Source organism: Beta vulgaris, chromosome 5 (genome assembly GCF_026745355.1).
Source record: "Beta vulgaris subsp. vulgaris cultivar EL10 chromosome 5, EL10.2, whole genome shotgun sequence".
Lineage (NCBI taxonomy): Eukaryota > Viridiplantae > Streptophyta > Magnoliopsida > Caryophyllales > Amaranthaceae > Beta > Beta vulgaris.
In genome coordinates, this window is record NC_079206.1 from 60790748 (window position 1) to 60817009 (window position 26262).

Below are 26262 nucleotides of genomic sequence, written 5' to 3' on the forward strand. Positions count from 1 at the left end.
CAGGGAAGGGGGTTCGATAGTAGGTGGGGAGGGGAGGGGGTTCGCAATAGTAGTTGGGGAGGGGAAGGGGTTCGCGACAGGCCAACAATAGGGAAGGGGAGGGAGGCCAGTGGGAGAAAAGGAGGGTGGTGGTGAGTTGGTGGTGGTGAGAAGGTGGTGAGGAGGTAGTGGTGGTGGTGAGGGGGTAATGGGGCAGTAGGGTGTAAGGGGAGGGAGAGGGGTGGTTAGGATTAAAGCCCAAGTTAGTGTATTAGATCAGAGTTTGATTTAGGTTAGTTAATCAGGGTTAGGGGAGGATGAGAGCCTAATAACTAACAGAAGTTTAACACTGTCAGTCAAAAGGGTAACTGAATGTATCTTTTGAAAAGCAGAGGATATATTGTGAATTTGAAAAATTAAAAGGACATATGGTGCAATTTTTTTTATCAAGAATATATAGTAAAAAAACAAAAAAAATACCAAACAAAATATTAGGCACTTCTCAAAAAAGTTAAAAAAAAAAAAAACACACAAAAAACTGAAATCTGAAATGTTCACCATCCTTTCCTTCCATCCTTTTTAACCTTAACCCTGTCGACAGGTTTACTACGTCACTCACTCCTGTTTCAGTATAACTACTTCTCCTTCTTTCTGCCATTATCAAATAACAATCCTTTCATTTCATCAACAACATCCCATTAAAACCTCTCCAAAATCCTAAATTAAACATGGGCGACAGCAACCGAAAACGAAAACGCGCTCGTAAACCCAAAACCTCCGAAACCCTAGATTCCTCTCCTCCCACCACTACCCCCACCACCGCCGCCGCATTCGACCAAAACGACGCCGTAGAAAATGACGAAGTCGTCGAACCATCACCATCCAACCGCCGCCGCCGCCGTGGTCGTGCCCGCAATTCGCCGGACCCATCCGACTCGAACCCTGGCGCGCCCATTGGCAACGGCGCAGGGCCCCACAGTGGGGCTGGGTGGGGCCCGGTTGCGCACGTAGTGTCGGCGCGTGTTATGCCGGCGATGGATGCGGTAGTGAAGGTGTTTTGTGTTCATACGGAGCCGAATTTCTCGCTGCCTTGGCAGAGGAAGCGGCAGTATAGTTCGTCGAGTAGTGGGTTTGTGATTGGTGGGAGAAGGGTTTTGACGAATGCGCATTCGGTGGAGCATTTTACGCAGGTTAAGCTTAAGAAACGTGGCTCTGATACTAAGTATTTGGCTACTGTTCTTGCTATTGGTACTGAGTGTGACATAGGTATGTTTTCTTTTATGCCGAACCCGAGTCATTTTCGGATTAAGGCGTTGTTGTTGTTGGTGGTGGTGGTGGTGTTGGTGCTATGGTTTGTTGAGGGTGCGGAATTATATGTTGAATTATTGTCTTAAGATTATAGTATTACTCATGGAGTTGTTTTTTTTTTTGATGATGTATGGTCCGTTTGGTAATTGGGTATAGATGGTGGTAATTGGAATGAATTTGTATGTACATTTGTGAAGAAACTTATAATCTTTATTCCCATGTTTATTCTAATTGGTAATTGGTTATAGATGGTGGTAATTGGAATGAATTATATGTTTATTCCCATGGTAATGCTAATTTATGGGAATGGTTTATTTTTCTCGTCAAATTTTCATTCCTATCCAATATCCAAGGTGTGGTAATGAAAATTGCTTCCCCTCAGAAAGAAAAACCACAAGCTTAGGGGTGAGAAAGTTTCCCTATGTAGAAAAGAACACAAACTTAGGGGTTGAAATTGACTTCTCATGGAGATTGTAAGGGTGCTTCGCTTGTTATATTACATTTAAAATTCATTCATATTACCACCATTTATTAATGACTACCAAATGGGTCGTTGGTGTTTTATTGTTGACAATTGGATCTTCGGGTGCTTGTGCGTGTAGGATAGTAACAAATGATTAAGATGGGTGTGATTGCATAGGTGGTAGTGGTTGTGAATATGGTATATGTTTATTTATCTGGGAGGTTAGGTTGTTGATTTTATTGGGAATTTGAGGAATGAGCTATGTCGGTTAAGCTTATATTGGATACTTGAGGCAGAGTCCTAGAACATAGCCCATATGACAAGAAAGTATAGGCTATGGAAGTTGATAGTGGAAAATGGTTGCCTTAAAGGAGGGAGCTTTGATAATGTATTGGAGTAAAGAAAAATTAGTTTGATTATCCTAGGTGGTGTTCGATGTTATGTGATGGCTATGTATGTGCATACAATGTGAAGGATATGTGATGCCTTGGTCACACATTTGGTGCTGTTGATAATGGTGGTTTTTTTTTTTTTTTTTTAACATAATTGGGTCGTGATTAATGGTCCCTAAGCAATTTATGTTCAATACTATGACCTATTTGAGACTTTTTGGGGTTTGGTGTATTGTTGGCAGGTGAGGATGTTGGTTAATATTTTGTATGTAAGTTAATTAGTAGACTGATATCACTTGCTAATTGCTTTGTCATGTTCCAGCAGAGTTTTGTGTGTTCTATCATCTAACTAATGCGACATGATAGGGTGGCTGTTATTGCTTGACAATAAGCATGTTCAATACAAGTATGGTGGTGCTCACATGATTATGTCGTAGATGTCGATTGTGAAACTTGTTTACTAGAGGCAAATTTATAGGTGGACCATGCACATTCAGAACTCTTCTAAGTAATACAGGGTAGCCCCAAGCCAGTGTTTCTCTTTAAATTCCTATATTGTTGTTTATATTTATTGAACCCATAAACTGTTAATTAAACTTTTTTTTTACGGGAATTGAACTTTTGAATGATATGGAGACTTCAGCTTTAACGCTGGATGAGTTGCAAATGAACTGACTTTTATAAATGCTTTCGGTGGCATGCTATAAGCTTGGGCTTTTTCCTGTCTTTGACCTTGGAGAAATTTGAATTTTGAAGTTTGACGTGTTCCTCTATTTGGCTCAGTTAAAGTTTATGCTTGGTCTTGGTTCTGAGATTGGGAAACAAAAATAGACATATCTGATGTGCTGTCTCAGTTTAGCTATACTTGAGTTTGGCTAGCTTAATACATTAATGGTTTGGCAAGAATGCAATTATGCACTAGATGTCTTGTTTACACCCCTATTCTGAGTTAATCTACTGCTGCTTATCTAGTGCGATCGTAGTTATTTCACATAGACCCTTAACTCCATTTGGATGTCTACTAATGATTGTACAAATTAGCATCATACGTGCAATAGTTGTTTTGCCGAAACTAAGTAGCGTTGTCAATATTGTAACTGCAAACAATTAGAAATTTAGGCGTTGCTGTTTCTATGTTTTGTATTCAAAGGCTGCAAACAGCGAGCTTTTTAAGTTTTTTTTTCTGGGGGTTGTTGTTTGGGGGGGGGGGGAGGTGTATTAACATTTATACCTTTGTAAAGTTTTTGCATGCGGCTAATATATTTCATTTTGGTAACAATGATTTACTTCTGGTCTGTACTTTTCAATTTTGGACTCTTTTTACTGTTTACCACTAAAGAAATTCCTTTCATCGAAATATAAACACATAGTTTTGAGAAGGCACTGTTTATTTTTACTCGACTTTATTGTCTATTTATTAGGGCTTACATTTATGTGCACATGACAGTCCTTGACCTCTTTTGATATGGTCTTGTAGTTTGATATAACTTCTAAAAAACTTTATGATTTTGTCCTTTGTGTGTGTATGCAGTCATTTATTATGTCCACTTTTGCATTGTTCAGAAAAATCACATTACTTGTCAGACGGATCAATCAGGGACTAGGACTAACAACACTGTTTTGAGTGATTTTGGATTTATAAAAAGGGATTGGGTGTAGTGGTAATGTAACTAGTTGTATTTGGCTAGTGATAGAAAGCAGAGAATCACAAATATATTTTCCTAAAAGGTTGTGGCATGGTATTACTGATTTTTGTTGTTGACTAATTTCGCTTGCTCCTATATCAATTATTCAGTCGTGAGGATATCAATTATGTCACCTGTGACGCTGTAAATTGAGTTTGGTTTGGTAAATATGAACAAAATTTTGTGTATATTGGTTTTGCAGCTTTGCTTACAGTCAATGATGATGAGTTCTGGGAAGGGATTGAACCACTGGAGTTTGGGGAACTACCTGCTCTTCAAGATGCTGTGACTGTTGTAGGTTACCCGATAGGAGGGGATACAATCTCTGTTACCAGTGGAGTTGTCTCACGTATTGAGATCTTGTCTTATGTTCATGGGTCCACCGAATTGCTGGGTTTGCAGGTCTTGACTCTTGATATATCCGCAGAATTCTGATTTTCGTGGTTAGCATTGCCCTTTTGTTGCTCTAGTATTGATTCCTTTTGCATTGATTCTATTGTAGATAGATGCTGCCATAAACTCTGGAAATTCTGGTGGTCCAGCTTTTAACGACAAAGGCAGTTGTGTTGGTATCGCATTTCAGTCCCTGAAACACGAAGATGCCGAAAATATTGGTTATGTTATACCCACACCTGTCATCTTGCACTTTATTCAGGATTATGAGAGAAATGGAGCATACACTGGTAGGTCCAGTTGGCAAATTTGTTTATTTTGCCTTGGTGCTGTGTCTTTTTTGTATCAGATGTACCTTATAATTGTTGGAATGATGTTTATGGTTTGTTTCTGTTACTTTATCATTCATGATTGTTATTCTTGTTTAGGGTTCCCAATTCTTGGTGTCGAGTGGCAGAAGATGGAAAATCCTGACTTACGGATATCAATGGGAATGAAATCTGACCAAAAAGGTGTACGTGTCCGACGTGTCGACCCTACTGCTCCAGAGTCCAAGGTTTTGCGGCCTTCGGATGTTATTCTGAGCTTTGATGGGGTCGATATTGCAAATGATGGGACAGGTAACAATGTTAACCTCCTCCCCTGTGAGAACGTTCTGTTTATACCTTATGTAAGGTTTATTTGTCTGTTGATGTTATTCATGTTGTTTATGCTGATATGTTCACCTACTTATTTGGACTTGGCCACAATTAATGAGCATGGCTGCATGGGGTTGTTGAGGTGTTTGAAAATTTAAATGTTTTTAGTGTAATATGTACTGAGGATCTATATGTCTGGCGCAGTAGTCAATTGTTCACCTTGCCTATGTAGGTACAACTGTACAAGTGTAGAAGAATGAGTCCATATCATGTAGAACTCATCTGAAATACTTCTAATTGATTTAAATTCACCATACACTACAATAAAAATTAAACTTTGAATTGATTTAACTTATTGTGCATAGAGTACTTCTAAACCAAATTACACTATAGACGCTTAGGTACTCAAAATAGATAAACACAACTACTATATTAATATTAAAAAAATAAAATAGACTTTGTAATGATAAACTACTAGGCAAAGGTAAAAAATCTCAGTTTCTTTTTTTTGATTCTTCAAAGTTTCTTTTTTTTTGGTTCTTCAAACATACGGTTTCTCACACTCTCTCTCGAGAAAACCAATACAGTTTCTCACTTTCTCTCTCCTAAGAAAACTGTAGTCTCTTTGTTTTCGATCAATATATCATTGGCCAAACCTTTGTATCTACAAACATCTACACACATCTTAAAACTCATAACTTGTGTACAAAGAAGAGAATTGACGTTAGATAACTCTGAAGTACATCCTAAAAGATACTTGTTTAACTGGGGGGAAGCAAATGCGAGTAGGACATGGCGAATCATACCAGCAATTTCTTAGACTTTTGGAGGCCAACACGCCGATATAAATTTATTCTTGCAATACTTAACTCTGGATGGCCCTACAACACACCTGGAGCTCCTCGGCTACAATTCACTGAGATAACAACCCAGCGACAACTGACTGAAGCACTAAACTCAGTAACAACTTGATGTTCATCACTGCTTTCACAGCTTTTTTCTGTTGTATGAAGACCTGTCTTCTTCGTTTCTCTAAGTAAGCAAGGAAGAAGAATGCTTTTGGAGTTTGAATAGACAAATTCCGGGTCTAAAGATTCAGTCTTTGAAGTTACGTTGCTTCCCACTTCACCTTAATAACTAATAAGTGTAATCTAATTGACACTCAAAGATTCAATCTTGTGATGCTTTTGGAGTTTGAATAGACGAATTCCGGGTTTAAAGATTCAGTCTTTGAAGTTACGTTGCTTCCCACTTCACCTTAATAACTAATAAGTGTAATCTTGTAATTGACACTCAAATCTATTTTTGTTAAATCGAGATTTTGAGTTGATTATTGAAGTTTTAAGTTTTGGAGGTTGAGTCGTGGATGGTTCATATTAATTGGATGATTGAAAGATGTTTTCGATTTGAAAAGAACTCAAACTACGCATGTAGAGTGAGTTCGAATTTGTTTTGAGCTTGCTCATATTATTCTAGGTTTTGCATGATGATATCAATTGAGTTGAGTTGTTGAAGGTTTTGTTAGGTTGAGTTGTTGTGGTTGATTTTGGTTGAGGGAGTTAGGGAAGGAAGATACTTTTTGAAGGAAAAAGAAGTTAGTTGAAGTTTATGATCACGGAGTTTAGGTTTTGGGTGAAAGCACTAGCAGGGAGCCATGGATGTTTTGGGAGGATGAACCATTTTAGGCTGGTCTGGGAAAGAGGAGGGAGAGAGAAATTTATCTTTTTACTTATTTAACTAGTCATAAGTCACGTTGGGATATTTAGGGAAGACATCCCTAATAGTTGGGATTATTTTGGATAACTCATTGTTGGGAAGTTGGGATTATTAAAAATGGAACTCCCTAGTGGGATTATTACAGTCAATTTTTCCAAAAAATTTGGGCTATTACATTCCCTCGTGCTAGAAGTTCTTGGCCATCGAAAGCTTTTTCATGTGTGTGTGTGTGAAACTTGTTACTCCTTTAATGCATATGACATCGGATCGTGACTGGTTGCTGTTTGCTGAGGAGACCATAAAGTTTTCATGCTCTCTTAGTTGCTTCTAAAAGTAATTAAACAGTAAATTGAATGTCTGGGACTGGCTTAGCCAGGAAATCGAGTTTAGTGGAGTTGCTGCTTATCTTATCCTTAGGTTGGCTTGTGACGAAGCTTGTAACATTGTTGATCTCCTATTATCTAACAGTTATTGTAGTTAGCTTAGTAAATTAGAGAGAGTTTCTAGCTATATGAAAGTTTCTTTTGTAGGGACAGGAAAAGAAATTGATCTTAATTCAACTCGTGTTTTGTTGCTTCTCCTTTGCATGATGCTGGGCATGTGCCTGGTGTTACCTCTTCTATTGTGCCACTTGCTTCTGAATCTCCTCCATTACATAGCCTTCAATGTTCTTTTCTTAAGCAAAAGTATATTACATTGAAGATATCTCATTCATAAACTGTTCATTAAATGGACATAATTCTTTTTGCACAAAGGTTAATTAGCTTTATAATATGTAGTTTCTTTCCATTCTGTCTGCTTTCTAGTTGTATATCTGTCATAATGTCATTGGTTTCTGTTTGCTTTTGTCTTGTTTCTGCTAATAAAGTGTGGTCCCCCACACTATCCACATGGTTTCTGTTTGCTTTCTAGTTGTATATCTGTCATAATATGTAGTTTCTTTCCATTCTTTTTGCACAAAGGTTAATTAGCTTTATGGCTTGTTTATCAGCTAGATTGTTTCTTGGTTACTGTGTATTCAGTACAAATTGAATTTATTTGGAGTTGGGATCAAGATTTGAATATATTCTATCATATTAGAACTCAAGTATAGGTCATGCAATGCGGTAGAAGTGAGAAATAATTGTCCGTAGGCTCACAGCTCACTGCAATCACATGTTTTTCAAGATTGCATTTTGACCAGCAGTAGTTGTAAATATTTATATTTATGCTAAAATTAAATATTTTATTTCTAGAAGCTCTATATCCTTCCTAACGATATCCAATGGCACACCTTTGGCCATCTACTCCTTCCGGTTTTTGACTTTGTCATATGCTTATATCTACCGTAGATGGATGTCCCAAATTACTTGCTATATTATTTCTTCTTATTCTATCCTCCCTTTTGTCACTTACCCATACTATTTCTATGTATTCATCTCTTTTTTGTCATCTACTAATAAAGTGTGGTCCCCCACACTATCCACATGCATCTCTAAAAATCTCGTGTTACATGTCTCATCACAATCAAGTAATACATGACGGAGGGAGTATATCTTACTTTCGTAGCAAAAGAAATTATAATAAGTTTATATTTTGAAAGACACATCTAAATGTATCTAACAAGCTCCTACATGCTAAATAAAATAATGCGGTCAAAGTTTTCATGAATTATGAAAGTGATTCTTGTTACTAATCTAATAACATATGTTTCTTATAAATAGCAATGCATTTTGAAAATCATCAATCGAAGCTAATTGCTGAAATGTGTGGATGCCTCGTACTCTGAAATGGAGGAAGTGATATTCTTGAAATGAGGCGATATGCTTATTAAATATATAGATGACAATTGTTAACATGTTTTGTGTGTGAAACATGCTGCTGGATACATGGTAAGTGTGGAAAAAAAAAACTTAGATTGACTTGTTTTTTGGCAGTTCCTTTCAGGCATGGGGAGCGTATAGGTTTCAGTTACCTTATATCCCAGAAATATACTGGAGATAAGGCTGAAATCAAGGTATTACGTGATTCGGTGATCCAAACGTTTCGCATCAAACTTGGTACTCACAGGAGACTCGTTCCTGCACACAGCAAGGGCAGACCTCCCTCGTATTATATTGTTGGAGGATTTGTTTTTACAACTGTCTCGGTTCCATATCTCCGTTCTGAGGTTTGACTTTAATCTTTTTTTCATCTGTCTTACCCCCCTTGCCCCACCGAAAAAAATGAACAATATATCCCTACCAGCCTTTCTGTTTATGCAGTACTATTTGGTTAATTGAATTTAATTTTGACATGGGCAATCGTTAAAAAATAAAGCTTTGCCTATCTTTACAAGGTTCCAAAAATCTATCTTATAATTAATGTTATCTGCTTGTAGTAGGATCTATTAGCGTGAAAGAAATGATAAGATTTTCCAAGATCAGCTGTCCAGTTCCATTCTTTGTGTGATTGAGCTGTTCTTTAGCTTGTTTCTGGACTCCAGTTCATGGGTTTTTCTCTCTGATTTGACATGGGATTATATTTCCATTTCTTGACGTGACATGTGACTGAAATTCTGCCTGATTTTAGTTGACATCGGAAATAGAATGTTTCGCGGCCGACTCGTGATTTTTCTTAAAAAAATCACATTAATATGTTCTAACCTCATTTTATTTTTAGTCTATGAAGCATTATTACAACATAATATAATCAAATATATTAGAATATCATGTTTCATCGGCTATATAATTAAATCGTAAAATATTTTTGGCCAACGTTTGAAAAGAACGGATGTAACGGGGAGAAAAGCGTTCTAATGGGCGAGTTCGCGTTATGGAACGGGCAACACGGCGAGAAGTATGTGATATGTATTATATCGTTCCGTAACGGGATTTCGCGGGATGGCAAATCCAAAATCCGTTACAGAACGACCGTTCTATAATGGAACGGGATTACGGGAGAGTTTTAATTCCATGCTTAATGGTGTTTGAGTTTAGTGATTGATATTGGTTGAGTAGTTCTAAGCTTGATCCCTCTGCTCCACTGCCTTTTAAGATCATGGAGGTTACTGGACATTTCGGATCGAGATAACTTGACATGGATATTGCTGCTCCCTGCCATTCAATTCAATCTTGGAACTTGGTTGTGCATGTGCTGACTTTATTTTTGCTATCCTAAGAACAGAAACAGCTGTAGTGTTACTTAGGTTATTGCCACGCGATTCAGGACCTTGTATGTAGCTCTATTACACTGGGCCAGTTTCAACATAACCACTCTGATCGGTTTTGAATTGCTACCTTGAAAGACTTAGGTGTCATACAATATCTCAAACCTGTGGGATATTTTTGGGTTTTCTGTTAGCACTTGTCACTTTGCTATTGTGAAGTCTATGACTGCCTTGAGGTTTAATCAATTTGAGGAACTTACTGCTACCAAGGTATGAGCCCCCACATCTAAGTTTTTCTTGTGCGGTTCTAGCTGGAAATTACCCCATACCACATTTTTAACCTGGATAAATTTTTCTTTGCTTTATTGTCCAGTGTATGTTTATTTGGTTGCTTGTAAATGGTCATTTGAAAATGCTCCCTGAATACTTATATAGTGCTCATGTACTTTCTACTGTCAAGGCCATGCTCATTCCTCTAGTTATATATGCTCATTTTATCCGTGCTCATTCAACTACTCGAGCTTGCTTATTTGTTCATGTTTTGAGTACTTGTTTCGTTAGTATTGTTTTGATCAGTCAGGTCTCTTTTCTTCTCATGTTTACACACTTATATTTTACCAAGTCGGAGCATTGGTATGACACTGTGAGACTTGGCTACATTAAACAAACCCATTATGCTTTCCTATGTAATTTACCAATCCCCCACCCGTTTATATTTTTGTTGAACTGTTATAATTTGTTATTGCTGATGTGGTTTCCATTCTTTTTTTTGTTTGTTTTTTGATATCATGACAGTATGGAAAAGAATACGAGTATGACGCCCCGGTCAAGCTTCTAGACAAGCTTTTACATTCAATGCCACAATCAAAAGATGAAGAGCTTGTTGTTATATCACAGGTTTTTGTTTTTTCTCTATCTGGGCACCATTCGAGAGTAAAAAAAGAAAACTAGTCCCTCCGTTTCGTATTAACTAACACTGAGTTTTAGGAGCTTTAATAGTTTAATTGACTTTTTATTTTATTGTTGATAGTTAGTAGTAGAGTATCTTTTTAATGTAGCTAGTAGACCGTGGGGTAGAAATGACAATGGGTCCAGGACCCTACCCAGACCCCCCCATACCCTACCTTAATTTAAGGGTCTTAATTTTTTGGACCCTTAGAGCAAGAATATTGGTAGTCTGGAGCACCGAGTCTCAGCGCAGACTTTGGTGAGTCTGGCTCCAGACTACCGATATTTGGACTAAATGGAATGATGAGTCTGGGAATGAGTTTTGGTTTCCCAGACTCAATCTCAGACTTGGTTGTGGGCTTTTGGTAGAATAAATGTTATCTAAAATAATATGTTCAACTTTTGGTAGAGAGTCTGGAGTGAGTCTGAGGGATAAAGTGTAAAATTGGAATGAGTCTGGAGTGAGTCTGAAGAATAAAAAGTAGATAAAAATTAGTGGAAAGCTGATGTGGCACATTCTGAAGGTTGGATTTGGGTCTGAGGGATAAACTCACCCTTATGGGTAAGGGTAGAGTATGGATCGTGATATTATCGAGTAAGGGTTGGGTAAGGATCCACTTCTCAAATACCCATACCCTAAAATTAAAATTAACATATATATGAAATATATAACAGATATAATAAACTCTTCCAGTCAAAATAAAACCCTTAATACCTTATTCTCGCCGCATTCTCATAGTCTCATTTTACCAGTTTCTCACTAACTCGCTCTAAACTATTTTCTTTATTTGTTTTTGGATGTGTGAGACTTTTGGGATGTTTAAAACTCTGCATTCCTATGTAATATGACATTGTGTGGGTTAATTGACAAGTTTATGTATTGAATTAACAATTATACATACACGTGAAAATATAAGCGCAAAAAAATATTTGTATTTGACCTATTCTAGACCCTATCCATACCCTATTGGACCCGACGAGTATGGGTAAGGGTCCTAATTTTTTTTTACTCTATGGATATGGGTAAGGTATGGTCTACCTCTAAAAACTAGGGTATGGCCGTATGGGCGAGGGTCTACCCTTACCCTACCTAACAAACCCTACCCATTGTTGGTCTACTACTAGTCTACTATAGCGCCTCAACTCTTTGAAATAAGAGAGTGATTGATGTTTCTTTATTGTTGGGTTTTTTAATTAGGATGTGTACCAATTAATGTGGGACGGACGAAAATAGGTCGTGTATCAATTAATATGGGACGGCGAAAGTAGATGACTAGACCTCTTAAAAACCAACCCGATCTGAAAGCCAACTCGAAAAACTAGTCTTAAATTAATGTTAAGATAAAAAACCCAAATTTATCACATGCCGAACAACTTGGAAGTTCTTGGGATCGTATGAGTTTTTTGCTCGAAAGTCATTACATAAATAGCAATAAGTTGGGATTATAAGAACGTTTTTGGCAAAAAAGTCTTTAGTTTTTTTTGTTTCGTTGGTCTAATTAGGGTTGTTTAGGGCCGAGCCGCAGTGTGCTCGGTTGGAGCTCGTTTATCTGTTCGTGAGCTCGACGAGCTTGATCTGTTCGTGAGCTCGACGAGCTTGATCTGTTCGTGAGCTCGACGAGCTTGATGAAACTAAGCTCGGGTATGCTCGAGCTAGTTTTATGCAGAAAAGCGGAAAAAACGACAGAAAATCAATAATAAGTAACAAAAAAAAACAAAAGAATAAAACAAAATCAGAAAGAGAATGGAAATCAAAATTGCATTCTAACAAATAATAGCAAATTTATCCAGACTTGTATAAACTAAATTGAATTTAGAAAGTTGCCCCCCCCCCCCCCCTTCTCTCTTTTTCTCTTTAAACCCTAGTCTCCCCCTACCCCTTCTTTATCAATTAGGGCTGCCATGATCCATGGTAAGCCCCCCTCCCCTTTATTTTTTAATTTTTAGTTTTGTTGAATAAATTAGTATCTCTTTATGGGATTTTTTTAGTCTTTATTGTAGAAATTTCCTTCTCCCCTATGGGAGTTGTGAGTAGGGTTTTTTTGTTTTTAGGTTTGGGAAATTGTTCTTATTGGTTGAAGTTCGAGACTCAACATGAAAGTATTGGAATCTCGGATGCGGTAAACATGGCTCGATTAAGAATGTTCTTCCCAAACTATGTCAGAATGATAGACTTCCTCATCAATAGTTGTTTGATTCAAAAAATACAAGGGGGTTGTGCTGTATTGTTCGATCTGGTTCATTATAGTTTTTTCGAAGACGAATTTGATTTAACCTTGTTTAATTGTATCTTATTTTTCTTTAATATCTATTATTGTAGATGCCGTTTGATCTTCAATTAATGAAATTTTCTACTTCAAAAAAAATTAGCAAATTTATTAAGAAAAAGGTAAAAAAAAAACATTGAAATAATCAGATTGTCTAAAGAAAACCCTAAAATATAACAATTTCTAAATTCAAATTTCGAAAAAGAAAATAACGCATTAGTATTTATTTACCTACTCCACCGCTCATAGTTGTGGTGGTTTCCGGTTGTCGGTCGCCGTGGCCGTTACACTTCTGTTTTTGAGGGATGGGACCCTGATATCGATGTAGAAGAAAGGAACCAAAGTTTTTGAGGGTGGGGCGAAGGGTTTACTTTTGTTTCACTGTTTGGGACTTAGTTCTCTTTTTTTTTTTTTTTTTTTTTTTTATATTGAAAGAGAAATTTCATTAATTGAAGGCCAAACGGCATTTATAATAGATATTAAAGAAAAACAAGATACAATCAAACAAGGTTAAATCAAATTCGTCTTCAAAGAAACTATAATGAACCAGATCGAACAATACAGCGCAGTCCTCTTGTATTTGCTGAATCAAACAACTATTGATGAGGAAGTCTATCATCCTGACATAGTTTTGGAAGAGCATTCTTGGTCGAGCCATGTTGACCGTATTCGAGATTTCAATACCTACATGTTGAGTCTTGAACTTCAACCAATAAGAACAATTTCTCATACCCACAAACAAAAAGACCACACTCACAACTCCCATAGGGGAGAAGGAGATCTCTACAACAGAGACTAAAAACCTCATAATAAGGTTTGAAGAAATCTTATAAAGAGATACTAATTTATTCAACAAAACAAGAAAATAAACTAAAAACTGAAAATAAAAGGAAAAAGGGGGCTTACCATGATGAAATCATATCTGACAGTCCCTAACTGATGAAGAAGGAGTAAGGGAGGCTAGGGTTTTAGAGAGAAAAAAGAGAGAAGGGGAGGCTAGTTTTTAGAGTTTGCATGCTTTAGTTCTCTTACTCTTGTTTTTCTTTTTCATTGATTTTACCTTTTATTTTTGACTTTCTTCCAATGTGTTATTTACTCATTGTTTTTTTTTTTTTTCCAATGTAGTAAAATGTAATGTTAACTTAGTTAATATTTTAAATGTAGTACTTAATATAATGTTAAAGATATATAAAATTTTACTATCAAAAAAAAAAAAAAGATATATAAAATTTTAAATATAAAATAATGATTGAGTTCTTCATGAACTTTTCGAGCTGAGCTTTTGAACAAGTGTCAATATGAAGTCTGAACCCAAAGATTTTGGGTCAATGAACAAGTGTTCGCCGATCCAAACTGAAAGCAATCCAACTCGATACTATTTGACCCAGACCCGATCGACCCGGTTAATAGGTCTATAGATGACTCATTATTATTATTATCTTTTTTCGTTTTTGAGATTTGGTTGAAGAATTTGCAGACCTACTTACCTTGCTTATATCTTCTCTTGCTATTAGGTTCTTGTGGCTGACATTAATATTGGATATGAAGAAATTGTGAACACTCAGGTATGTAGTTAAACTATTTTATACTTGGTTTCCTTTAAGTTGAACAGTCGACTTTTACGCACTCCGATATATAACTTTGACCATTAATATCTTGAATGATTTCTTAGTAAAAATTATGAACATTTGATATAATATTCAGTGAGATAGAACTATCTACATCTCATATAATATATATTTATTTTTATATATTAGTGAAAAACAAGGTCGAAGCTAGAATATGAATACTGTAAAAGTCAAAGTGCAAGTAAAAAAAGTGGAGGAAGCATTAGTTGTTGAGTTTAGAAAGTTTTTTCGAGTGTAAATATATTAGTTGCTCATGTGAGCTATGTCTTTTGGTGCTCGACTATCAGGTCATTGCCTTCAATGGTAATCCAGTGACGAACTTGAAGACCTTGGCAAGTATGGTCGAGTCTTGCAATGATGAATTCATGAAGTTCAATCTGGATTATGATCAGGTCTCTCTCTCAGTTTTTGCTTTCATAAGCTTTCTCCTGGTAGCAGTAGCATTAGCACTAGCACATAATCTGGTTACATTACAGCCCTTCATATCTGAAACATCGTACTGATTCTTGTTTGCAATTGATATTCTGCCTGCAGATAGTTGTTCTTCGGACAGAGACAGCAAAAGCTGCTACCATAGATATTCTTGCAACACATTGTATACCTTCTGCAATGTCGGATGATCTTAAAACTTGAGACTACAAATATTCGAATCTTCTTTGGGAGTTACAAGATGTTCACTCGGGCATTAGCAGGCATCGAGGGAGCTGCCGTGCAGATTGGGAGTGGCATTCTCAATTTTGAAAGAAGTTTGATGGTTGTTGTACAAGGTTGGATGCACAGTCCAGAAGCCATATGGAAGATTTTATACACTTCGTATTTCTAGGTGGTAGTCGTCTTCCTGATATTCCATCACTTTCGAGTTTTTGAAGCTCCAAAAGTCTTTCTTTCTGCAACTTTTTTCCTTCTGTGGAAGAGACTGGTATAGGTTGGACCTTGTGAAAAAGAGGGAAAGATGGTTACAGTTATTTGCTACAGGGCACCTCCTACTGTTTTACTATACACAATTGCAGGAGGGTGATGCTTTACATTACTCGATGTTGCTCAGTTTCTTGACTCTTTGGTGCCATGTTTCTCGACTCTCGAGCTCACATTTACATCGAGAAGTTGGGTACGACATTTTTGTGTGGAAGTTGATCTTGAGAGATTTAACGGGATTTGTTTGGCAATGGGCTCATTTTCGGCATCTAAACATATTGATTGAGGTTTCATTTGGGAAGGAAAATGTAGGAGAAAGTGCTTAGTTCACTAATTTTTAAAACCATGGTAAAACTAAATTCTGCTCGAAGTTGATGATTTCACCGGAGAAAATTTGAATTTTAAATGCCAATAAATTAGCAAGTCTTATTGTAAGACATTACAATAAGATAATGGAAAGACTAATTTATTTTATTCCCTAAAATGATCATAATGTAAGTTAAAAGAGTTACTCTACAAATTAAAGAGCTCATCATAAAATAGGTACCTTATATATTAAACGTGTCATTTCTACTTTAAAAGATCCCTTTGTGATCATAAGGGTGTGAATATCCCTAGTCTTAAGCTTGAGTCTTGAGACAAGATTTGGGTGAGTCTTGAACAAGACTAGGGATATTCAAGGAGAAAGGGTGAAGGAGTCTTGGGATGAGTTTTAATTTTCCAAACTCATCTTAAGACTCATGCGTGTGGGCCCCACCAAGTATTTAACCCACTTTTTGGTTTCCCTTCCCCACCACCAAGAATATATAAAATAAAGTAAAGTGAGTCTGGAAATAATCTGAGGGATAGAGTATAAAATTAGAATGAGTCTGAAGTGAGTCTATAGAATTAAAAAGTAGTGAAAAGCTGATGTGGCACAGTATGAAGTTTAGAGGTGAGTCTGAGGGATATTCACACTCTAAGTTGTCTTCGTCTCACTATAAATTATGATGAGGTGGTCGTACATGAGATTTTTCACTGTTAAATTCTCCTGGAATTGGAGCAAATAGTGTGAGAAAAGATGAAGTTCAGTTGCATTTTGTAGTATTCCAATTCAATGACACGAGATATTGGGGAATTTTGGTGATCCACAAAAATCAGAAATTAATATTAAAATTTTCAATTGGTTAAGAATGCTACAGTTGGAATTAAAATTTTCATTTGGTAGTGTTCGGCAGAAGTAATTGTTGAAATTATAAAAAAGACAATAATGACATTTATTCAAATATGAAATGAATTACAACAATTTCATATATTCGTTTCATAGTTAAATTCAATATTTATTTTTTCAAAGAACTTGTACTAAAACGAGTATACGATTTTTTAACTACTCAAAGAAATGTATAAATTTACGATGATATTCAACCCTCAAAAGTATATATATTTTACCTGTTTTAACTAAAATGCTTGTGAAATGAGGAGTATAAAAATATTGTGAAGTATTAGTTGTATCTTATATTTAAAACAAATACTTAAATTACATCTCTGTTATTGTAAAGAAAAAACAACAAATTGCCATAAAATAAAACCATCGACAATATAAGGAAAAAGAAATAACAAAATATTGGTTAACAACTCTATATTATGCTATTATATATTGTTTATTTGCTAGACTGCTACCAATGAATTTCAAACGTTACATGTGGTAACGTTCTACAACGGCTACCTGTTATTACAACCACTCACTTACTAAACACTCCTGATTTTCTTGAATAGCGTTTTCATCTTGTCTAACGTTACCTGCTACCTAAAACGCTAGTGCCAAACAGGACTATAAATAATCAAAAGTTGGAACTTATTTAAAAAGATTCTTAATAATTGGAATTGTTTCTATTATTTTTTCCTAAAAAATTCATAAAGAATAGGTTTTTTCCTCGTATTCCTAAGGGTGGAGAATATTTTATTTTCTAGAGGATAAATGCTACTATTTTCTTTATTTATTTCTTATCTTCTTTTCTCCCACCCATCATTTTCCCTCCATTTTCAATTTCTTTTATCTCTCTAACTTCTATTATGAGGAACCATCAAAAGCAAAATAATTTACATATATATGTATTTAATAATCATCAAAAACGTATTTCGTCTACGATGTTTCTGATTTTCCTTTTGCTGTAATCATCCGCAAGGATGCTTTAGGGTGGCCCAATTCTTGAGATCCCCCTGACCTCTAGTTGTTTCTTTCTTTTTTTTTTTTTTTTTAAAAAAACACCAAAGATGTTGACCACATTATTCTCGAAAATTGAGCCATTGCAAAAAAAAAAAAGAGAACTTTCTATAATATATATTTTCTAAATGTAGAGACTAGATAGTTGTCTGTATATTTTGATAACATGCAATAACTAATCCATGCAAAGATAGCATAACAAAACTATAGTATATATGAAAAATCAAACATCCCCATATATAAGTTAACCTAAGTTCTAACTTCTAAGCAGCAAGAAATAAACAATGATTCAGAATCCTAAGATTATTGTTCATACTCAGCCTCTTCTATCTTGGAGGCCAAGTAGAATCGGATGTAACCCATCTCGGCAATGTCGTATTGAACCATAAGAGGAAACTCTGAAGACAAACTGATTGTAACGGTGTTCGAAAGAGGTGTTGCCTTGATGAAAGAATTCATGTATCTTAGTGCAAAGGGCAGTGATACAGCTTTATTCATCTCTATGATTGTAGCTTCTTCAGCCTACACATCAAACATAACAAATTTACAACACGCACGAAAAATAGAGATCCGCCTTGACCATGTTTTTCACTAATATCTTCGCTATAGGTTCGAGATAGGGTAGGATACTACAGATATGATAAATATCTGTAGGATATATTAGTAGTTAAGATATAGATAATATTATATCCTAACTACTAATATATCCTACAGATATTTATCATATCTGTAGTATCCTACTTTATCTCTAACACTATATTATACTACCTCTGTTTTTTAGTTGCATCATTTGCTTTTTCACATTTGTCGAGACGATTCTTTGAACATTAATATCTCTTATTGGGTGTAACTAAAAATTATAAAAATTTGATATTTGGAGTTGTCGCATTGAGACGAATCTAACAAGACCCCACTTGACTATGTTTTTTCTTATATAATAATGCGAGATAGTTCATCAAAGTTGGTTGATGAATAGTGCCACAAACTAAATGTTGCAACTAAAAAAATACGGAGGTAGTATATTGGACCCTTTTCCTATTCATGATTTAAATTCTTATTACATTTTTCTAAATACTTCTATTTTTTTTCAAATGCAATACTTTAATTTATTTCACTGTTTAATACACATCTCACTGTGATGATAATTTTTTTACTAATATATAATAACAATATAAAATGTTGTTGAATTTGTTTCAATGAATATTTTCATAATATCAATTTTTTAAAACTTTTACTAATACATAATTAGAGATATTAATGATTAAAAATTATACGTTGACAATCGTAAAAGTTAAATTATTACACTTATTTAAAAAAGGAGATTTGTTCCCCTCAAAAAAAAAAAAAAAAAAAAGGAGATTTGTATGATTTCTTAAGAATACTAAGGGTCAAATAAGTGCATTAGCAAAGTGAAAAGTCAACTTAATAAAACTATATCTAACATGTTTTCCAGCCTTCGGATAAAGTTTTCATCAGATTCCTAATGCGATAAGTAAAAATACCTTCTCAACCTTTGTGTTGTGTTTGCAGATAATGTTTGCTGAAGCAAATTCACCTGTAGTAGAAAACTTAAGACCTTCTTCTGTGACAGAGATTTCAACTGAAAAATATCATAATAATTAATCTGATTAAGTAATACGCAAGGAAATAGAGAAATTCAAGCAAATTAGAGAAATTCCACTTGGTAAAAATGTAATTTGGGCTTTTTCATTTGGTACCCAATTTTTTTTTATTATATATGGTATTACTATAGTTTGGACTTATTATCTAGCGTACTATTATGTGAAATAAAACATTACTTTGGCGGTTAAATAGGATTAGGAGTTTGTCTAATTTTACGTAATCAAGATTTTGGGAGTCACTTTTGTCCTTAACGACCAAATTTAAGGTCCAATTTGGTGAAAGTAAAATAACTAGGCATTTTCTGATATGTTAAAACGAAGTTCTAGTCGTTTTTCTCCATTTTCGACTTCAATTTTAACTCATAAGAGCCAAAATGACTCCCAATTCCAAACCTTAGCTGAGCTATTCTCGATACATAAGGCACGTAGATGAGGCAAACACATAACTCTATTTAACCCAAAACTAATGTTTTATTTAATGAAATGTTATGAAAGAGAATAAGTTCAAACTATAGTTACCATGTAAAATCCAAAAGATAATTTTGATACCAAATAAAAAAGTACAAAGTACGATGATACCAAATGGAATTTCACAGCAAATTAAAGCGCAAAAAACAGGAAAAATTGAGGGAGTTTAAATTCCACGTACCAGTGTCCCCAATACTGCTCAAATCTTTACAAATCCTGGAAAACTCAGCTGAAGGCATCCTTACAGTGGCATGGTGTTCGCCTTCAGGAATACCTAAGCGCTCGCTGTCAATGTCCATCAGGTTCATCTCCAAATCCGAAATTTTACTCTGGTCTGTCATCATTATATATTATATGGCACCAACAACCAAATTAATGTCCATTACCACAAACTTATTGAGAATCAGATTTCACATATATACTAATGTGCTATCTTGGATGAGTACGTGACCAAGTAGACTCAGTAATTTCATATAAAATTTCTATGATCTAATTAACACGTAAAGAAAACAAAATTGAAGTCATGCTTATATACAAGAGTCCAATGGCGGATTTTAAGCCAAGTTTTGATCGCCTAGACGTTATATTAAAAGTTGAATCTGATCTAACTATTATGCTACAAGATTTTTGTATATATTTGATTTAGCTTGTGTATTACTCCATCTATCTCAAAAATATTGCTAGATTTTGTCCGTTGGTACTATTCACTTGGTAACTTTGACGGTCTTTTAATTGATATACATAAGAAAAAACATAGTCATGTTGGATTTTATTTGATTCGTCCCAATTTATATTTTTCAAATATATAATTTTTATATATTTTTTAGATATGTAAGTTTAACTCAAGATATTGGTGTTTGAAGTTGTATCTCGTAAACTGTGAAAAGTTAAATGTAGCAATATTTATGAGACAATGGGAGTATATTTATATATGCAAAAAAAAAAAATTATCGAGGGTCAGACCCCTACTACCCTCAACTAAGATCCTCCTATCGTGGAACCTTAACTTCAACACATTTTCGCTAAGGGTGTCTGATAAGCTTTTTGAATTTTTAAAGTCCAATATGCACGTGTTGCACAGATTGAGGGGGTGTATTAGTGGAACCCTAAGGATAAATATGTAGATTATGCATGTAACTTGTAAAAACGAGATTTTAACCAAAAGGAAAAATACGGGGAAAGGCAAACTTACTAGGATTCTCAAACACAAAATGAACTTTATCACTTTCATCATCATCAGCCTTAATAGTAATAATATCATCATTATCAGCACACTTAAGCATCTTCGCCATGTAAGTAAGATTCATCCCCATTGAGATATTCCTGTCACATTTATAATGCTCGAAACCCTCGGCTCGTAGCGAAAGCACCACAAAAGCCATGGGAGTATGACCTTGTAGAGACAAACAGGTCGGTGTACAATCGAAGTTGGCATCGTTCACCAAATCTTTGATCGGTTCCAAGACCTTCTTCAGAAGGTTTCCTTGTGCTAGTCGTAATTCTAGCATTTTTTTGGCTGAACATAAAATACAAGTTGCAAATCAATTAGATAATCTTTCAACCATTAGAAAAAAAAAACATAGAGGTGCACATTATTTGTTTCATGCAGAATTAAAACTTATCGACCTTAATGTTTAACACCACGCGTTTCTATGGTTGAATTCAGAAAATTAGTGAATTACTCTTAAGTTTAGGTTAATGTCAAGTATATATATATATCCTGCATCTAGAATCCTATTAGGATAACACTCTGTCCCTAAAGTCTATCTTTAACATCTAATATAGATAATTTTTAACACCCTCCCTCGAGTGGGAGCATGCAAATCACGAATGCCCAATTTGGACAACAAAAATTCAAACTGAGTCATACCAAGTGCTTTGGTAAAAATATCGGCAAGGCAGATTGACTATCACAATATAATCGCATTCCCGCAGGATGTTGAATTCCGAGATCACCTAATAACTACTTCAACCACTTTAATTCACACACAATAGCAACCATCAAACGATATTCTGCCTCTGCAGATGATCGAAAAACTGTAGGCCGCTTCTTAGGCCTGTTCTCTTCGGCATAAAACAGCTGAACTGAACTTATTGGAGCTGAACTGAACTGAACTTATTGGAGCTGAACTGAACTGAACTGAACTGAACTGAATTGAATTGAATTGAATTGAATTGAATTGAATTGAATTGAATTGAATTGAATTGAATTAAATTGAATTGAATTAAATTAAATGTAATAAATATATAAATAATATTTAAACAATAATAATATGAATATTAAATAATAATTATAATGATAAGTAATAATAATAATAATAATAATAGTATTTTGGATATTTTTAAATGATTGTTATACATAAATAATATTAATAATCATAAATTAATAATAATAATAATTAATGATAATAATGATAATTAATAATAATTATTTTATATTATTTGTATTGATATATCAATACTTGATGATGATTATATAATAACAATAAAATCTAAGAAGTAAATTAATATTACTATTTTAATAATTAGATTTAATAATATAATAATAATGATTGGGTTGGACCAGCGGAAATTACATCATAAACCGTTTTGACGCGATTTGATTGGTTTATGGGCTAAATAACGTGTGTTTATTTGTGCTTTGACTTAAACCATGTTCCTCCTAATAATAATAAATAATAATGAGTAAAGCTATAATGAACAAAATTATATATAAAAACAACAACAACAACAACAAATCTAATAATAATAATAATAATAATAATAATAATAATAATAATAATAATAATAATAATAATAATAATACTTAATAGTAATGATATAAATAAAATAATAATAATAATAATATTCCCTCAATAATAATAATAATAATAATAATAATAAGAGTAATAAGTAAAAATAAATTATACCAACATAATTATAATATTTAACAAAATGGTTATAAAAGAATGGAGCTGAACTGAACTGATTGGAGCTGAACTAATTGGAGCTGAACTGAACTGAACTGAATTGAACTGAAAATAAGCTGGAGAGAACAGTCCCTTAGTCTTCCAGAAAATAGGAGAATATCCCAACAATACAAACCACCCACTCACAGATCTCCTAGTAAGAGGACAACTAGCCCAATCCGAATCGCACCATCCCTCAAGTCGGAGATCACTGTCAGAACGAAATAATATGCCCTGTCCTGGATTTTTCTTCAAATATCGAACCACACGTAAAGCGGCCTCCCAATGAATCACCTTAGGAACCTGCATAAACTGTGATAAAATGTGTACTGAATATGCCAAATCAGGTCTCGTCACAGCAAGATATATCAATCTGCCCATCAATCTACGATATTTCTCCGGATCATCAAACACAGGACCCTCTGCCCCAGCCAGCTGATGGTGTTGCTCCATAGGAAACTCAGCAGGTTTTGCCCCAAGTAACCCTGCCTCCGCAATGATATATATCCAATGCATACTTCCTTTGACTCATAAAAATTCCCTGAGGCCCCCTTGCAATCTCAAGACCGAGGAAATATTTCAAAGCTCCCACATCCTTCATTTTGAAACATTTCTCAAGGTAAGCTTTGAAGTTCAGTACAGCTTTTTTATCATTTCCTGCAATAATCATGTCATCCACATAGATGAGAACATTCAGCTGAATATGATTCATAGTGAACGTAAACAAGGAATAATCAGAGTAAGAATGCTTAAACCCATATCTTTTCAAGTCAGTGGCCAATTTTGCAAACCAACATCTAGGTGCCTGCTTCAATCCATACAATGATTTTTTCATCCTGCACACTATATTAGACTTATTTCCCTGAAGCCCAGGTGGAATTTTCATGTACACTTCTTCCTCCAAATCCCCATGTAAGAAGGCATTATGGACATCCATCTGATGAATGTCCCATTTCTTTACTGCTGCAACGGTCAGGAAAGTACGTACAGTAGTCATTTTTGTTATCGGGGCAAAAGTTTCGTTATAATCAATTCCTTCCACCTTATGATGGCCAAATATAACCAATCGTGCCTTCAGTCTCTGAAGGTTTCCTTTCTCATCATATTTTTCTGTATACACCCACTTACTCCCTATACAAGTGTGGGAAATAATTGCAATACTCCCCAAGGCCTTTTTTCCAGGAGGAAGTGACTGTAACTCCCATGTACCCTGATTTTTTAGAGCTTGTATCTCAACTCCCATAGCCTCACGCCATCCTTCATGTTGCAGACCTCTTTAAATGATTATGGAGGGCGCCCTGTAGTTATAGCTGCCAGAAACCTGCGATGGTTAGCAGAAAACTTTTCACAGCTAACATAATGTGTAATAGGATATGGGGTACCTGAGGACGTTGTCGAAGCAGGTGCCTGAGTTGATGAACTTTTCTTTTTCACTACCGTATGAGTAACAAAATCCTGCAACTTTTTATTCGGTATTTTGGTTCGTTTCCTCTTCCAAAATCCTCCACATCTCCTGTTCTACACCCTCCCTGGACCTCCACATCTCCTGTTCTACACCCTCCCTGGACAAGGGCCGGGTCATTTCCCACGGAGGCGCCACCTCCGGCCGCCCACCTCCGTCGGAGGTCCGCCAATGTGGCGTCCCCACCCTCCTGATCTCCAAGAGGACCAACCACGGTCCTGGTGCGTCAACTAGAGGCATACTCATCTCCTCCTCATAATAAACCACATTATTTGGAACTGCAGGTGACATAGGTACAGGTGCAGGCTCACTAAAGGGGAATTTATGTTCAATGAATTTCATGTCGCGAGAACACAAAGTATTCCTTGGTGTCTAAATCATATAATTTTCAGCCCTTTTGAGTATAAGAATAACCCAAAAACACACACCTTATGCTCCTACTAGCAAATTTATCACCCCCCATGTGAAATATTATAGGCATAACACAAGCACCCAAAAATCTTGATATCGGTCATGGTAGGGGCTTATCAAACAAGCCACTCATAGGGGGTTTTATAATTAAGGACGACGAAGGGGGTTCGATTTATCAAATGACAAGGTGCCTGCACACATTCCCCCAAAATTTTAAAGGAAGATTAGCCTGAAATCGCAATGCCCGGGCAACATTTGAAATATGGCCATGTTTTCGCTCCACACTACCATTCTGTTGGGGGTTTTAACACATGATGTTTCAAAGATAATTCCTTGTTGCAAAAAATATGGTTTGAGGCAATTAAATTCTGTGCCATTATCACTGCGCACATATTTAATTTTCTGGTCAAATTGGCGATCAATCAAAGCCACAAAATGCAAAAACATAGTTTCAACCTCCAATTTATTATATAGCAAATAAGTCCAAACAGAACGAGAATAATCATCAACTAATGTCAAAAAATAAGATGCACCACAAGTAGACTTCGTTTTATAAGGGCCCCATAAATCACAATGAACTAATTCAAACATTCGACTAGCTCTACTATTACTCCTAGGAAAACTTGTTCTAGGTTGATGAGCACGAAAACACACATCACACCCATCTTTATTGCAACTACTAACATCAGAGGGACTCACACACGGTAAATGCCTCAAAACTTTCTTCAAAGGGTGACCCAAACGCTTATGCCAGATATCAATAGATGCCATGCCCTCCACATCATTGATCTTCGAAAAGTTCATCTTCCCGCTCACCCGTTCCAATCAGCGTCCTCGTCCTGCGGTCCTGTAATACACACAATGTTTTAGTGAACTGAACTATACAATTCGCCGAATCTACTAACTGCGGAATGGAAATCAAATTACAATCCAGGTTAGGAACAAATAAAACATTATATAGTTTCAGATTTCAAGGAAGTATAACATCTCCCTCATGGGTAGCTTCTGCAGAACTGCCATCTGGCAAACCGACCGGACATCCAGGAATTTTTCGTGCAGCACATAACTGCGAAAACTGTCCTATCATATGATTTGTAGCACCCGTATCAATTATCCACAAACGCTCACCAGTCATACAATCTTTCGGTTTAGGCATGTTCAGCAAGTCTAAGAGATTCTGCCACTGGTCAGGCGAGATTCCTGCCAATCCTGCCCCAGCAGGGTCGCGCGGTTGAGAGGTAGCAACCCCCCCACCGCCAGACTTGTCGTGAGAACCGCCGCCCGCCATCGTTTTATTTACGCGGGCTGGTGGTGTGCCTCGACCACCGCATCCGCGTCCCATCCGACCACCCCGCTGCACCGAGCCACCTCGCCGGCCTCGTGGTCGGTCCCCCCACCATTCGGGGTATCCAATCAATTCAAAACAACCACTTCTCTCATGGCCTTCAAGATTACAACGAGTACAAACCAGCAAATTCGTAGGTAAGCGAGATTTTGAGCGAGCATCAAGTTAAAGGCCAAGGCGTCACCTGGCGTGGAAGAAGAGCGTGGTCCCCGCAAACGCTCCTCCTGGGCTATAATCTGATAGGCGTGAGCGACCGTGAGCAAAGGGGTCTGCGTAGAGATGGAAATGGATCGGGTTCGGGGAGGGTGGACCATCACCCGCATCCATCCACCCCACCCGATCCA

The 26262-nt window shown here is 36.0% G+C and overlaps 3 protein-coding genes across 3 annotated transcripts; 1 reads left to right on the top strand and 2 right to left on the bottom strand.

The window, feature by feature from the left end:
• The first annotated feature begins 509 nt into the window (after positions 1-509).
• LOC104894228 (protease Do-like 9) lies at positions 510-15718 on the top strand. The gene is made up of 9 exons (XM_010680418.3): positions 510-1245; positions 4030-4229; positions 4330-4510; positions 4649-4840; positions 8491-8723; positions 10497-10598; positions 14431-14481; positions 14832-14936; positions 15079-15718. The coding sequence occupies exons 1-9, from the start codon at positions 708-710 to the stop codon at positions 15175-15177; spliced, it is 1701 nt and encodes a 566-aa protein (XP_010678720.2). The 5' UTR covers positions 510-707; the 3' UTR covers positions 15178-15718.
• A 2247-nt stretch (positions 15719-17965) lies between these two features.
• LOC104894393 (proliferating cell nuclear antigen-like) lies at positions 17966-21260 on the bottom strand. The gene is made up of 4 exons (XM_019249358.2): positions 20945-21260; positions 19934-20086; positions 19165-19262; positions 17966-18184 (listed from the first exon to the last, which is right to left on the bottom strand). Exons 1-4 carry the CDS (start codon positions 21258-21260, stop codon positions 17966-17968), a joined length of 786 nt encoding a protein of 261 aa, XP_019104903.2.
• A 455-nt stretch (positions 21261-21715) lies between these two features.
• LOC125497654 (uncharacterized mitochondrial protein AtMg00240-like) lies at positions 21716-23153 on the bottom strand. The gene is made up of 2 exons (XM_048645291.1): positions 22837-23153; positions 21716-21809 (listed from the first exon to the last, which is right to left on the bottom strand). Exons 1-2 carry the CDS (start codon positions 23151-23153, stop codon positions 21716-21718), a joined length of 411 nt encoding a protein of 136 aa, XP_048501248.1.
• Between the last annotated feature and the right edge of the window lie 3109 nt (positions 23154-26262).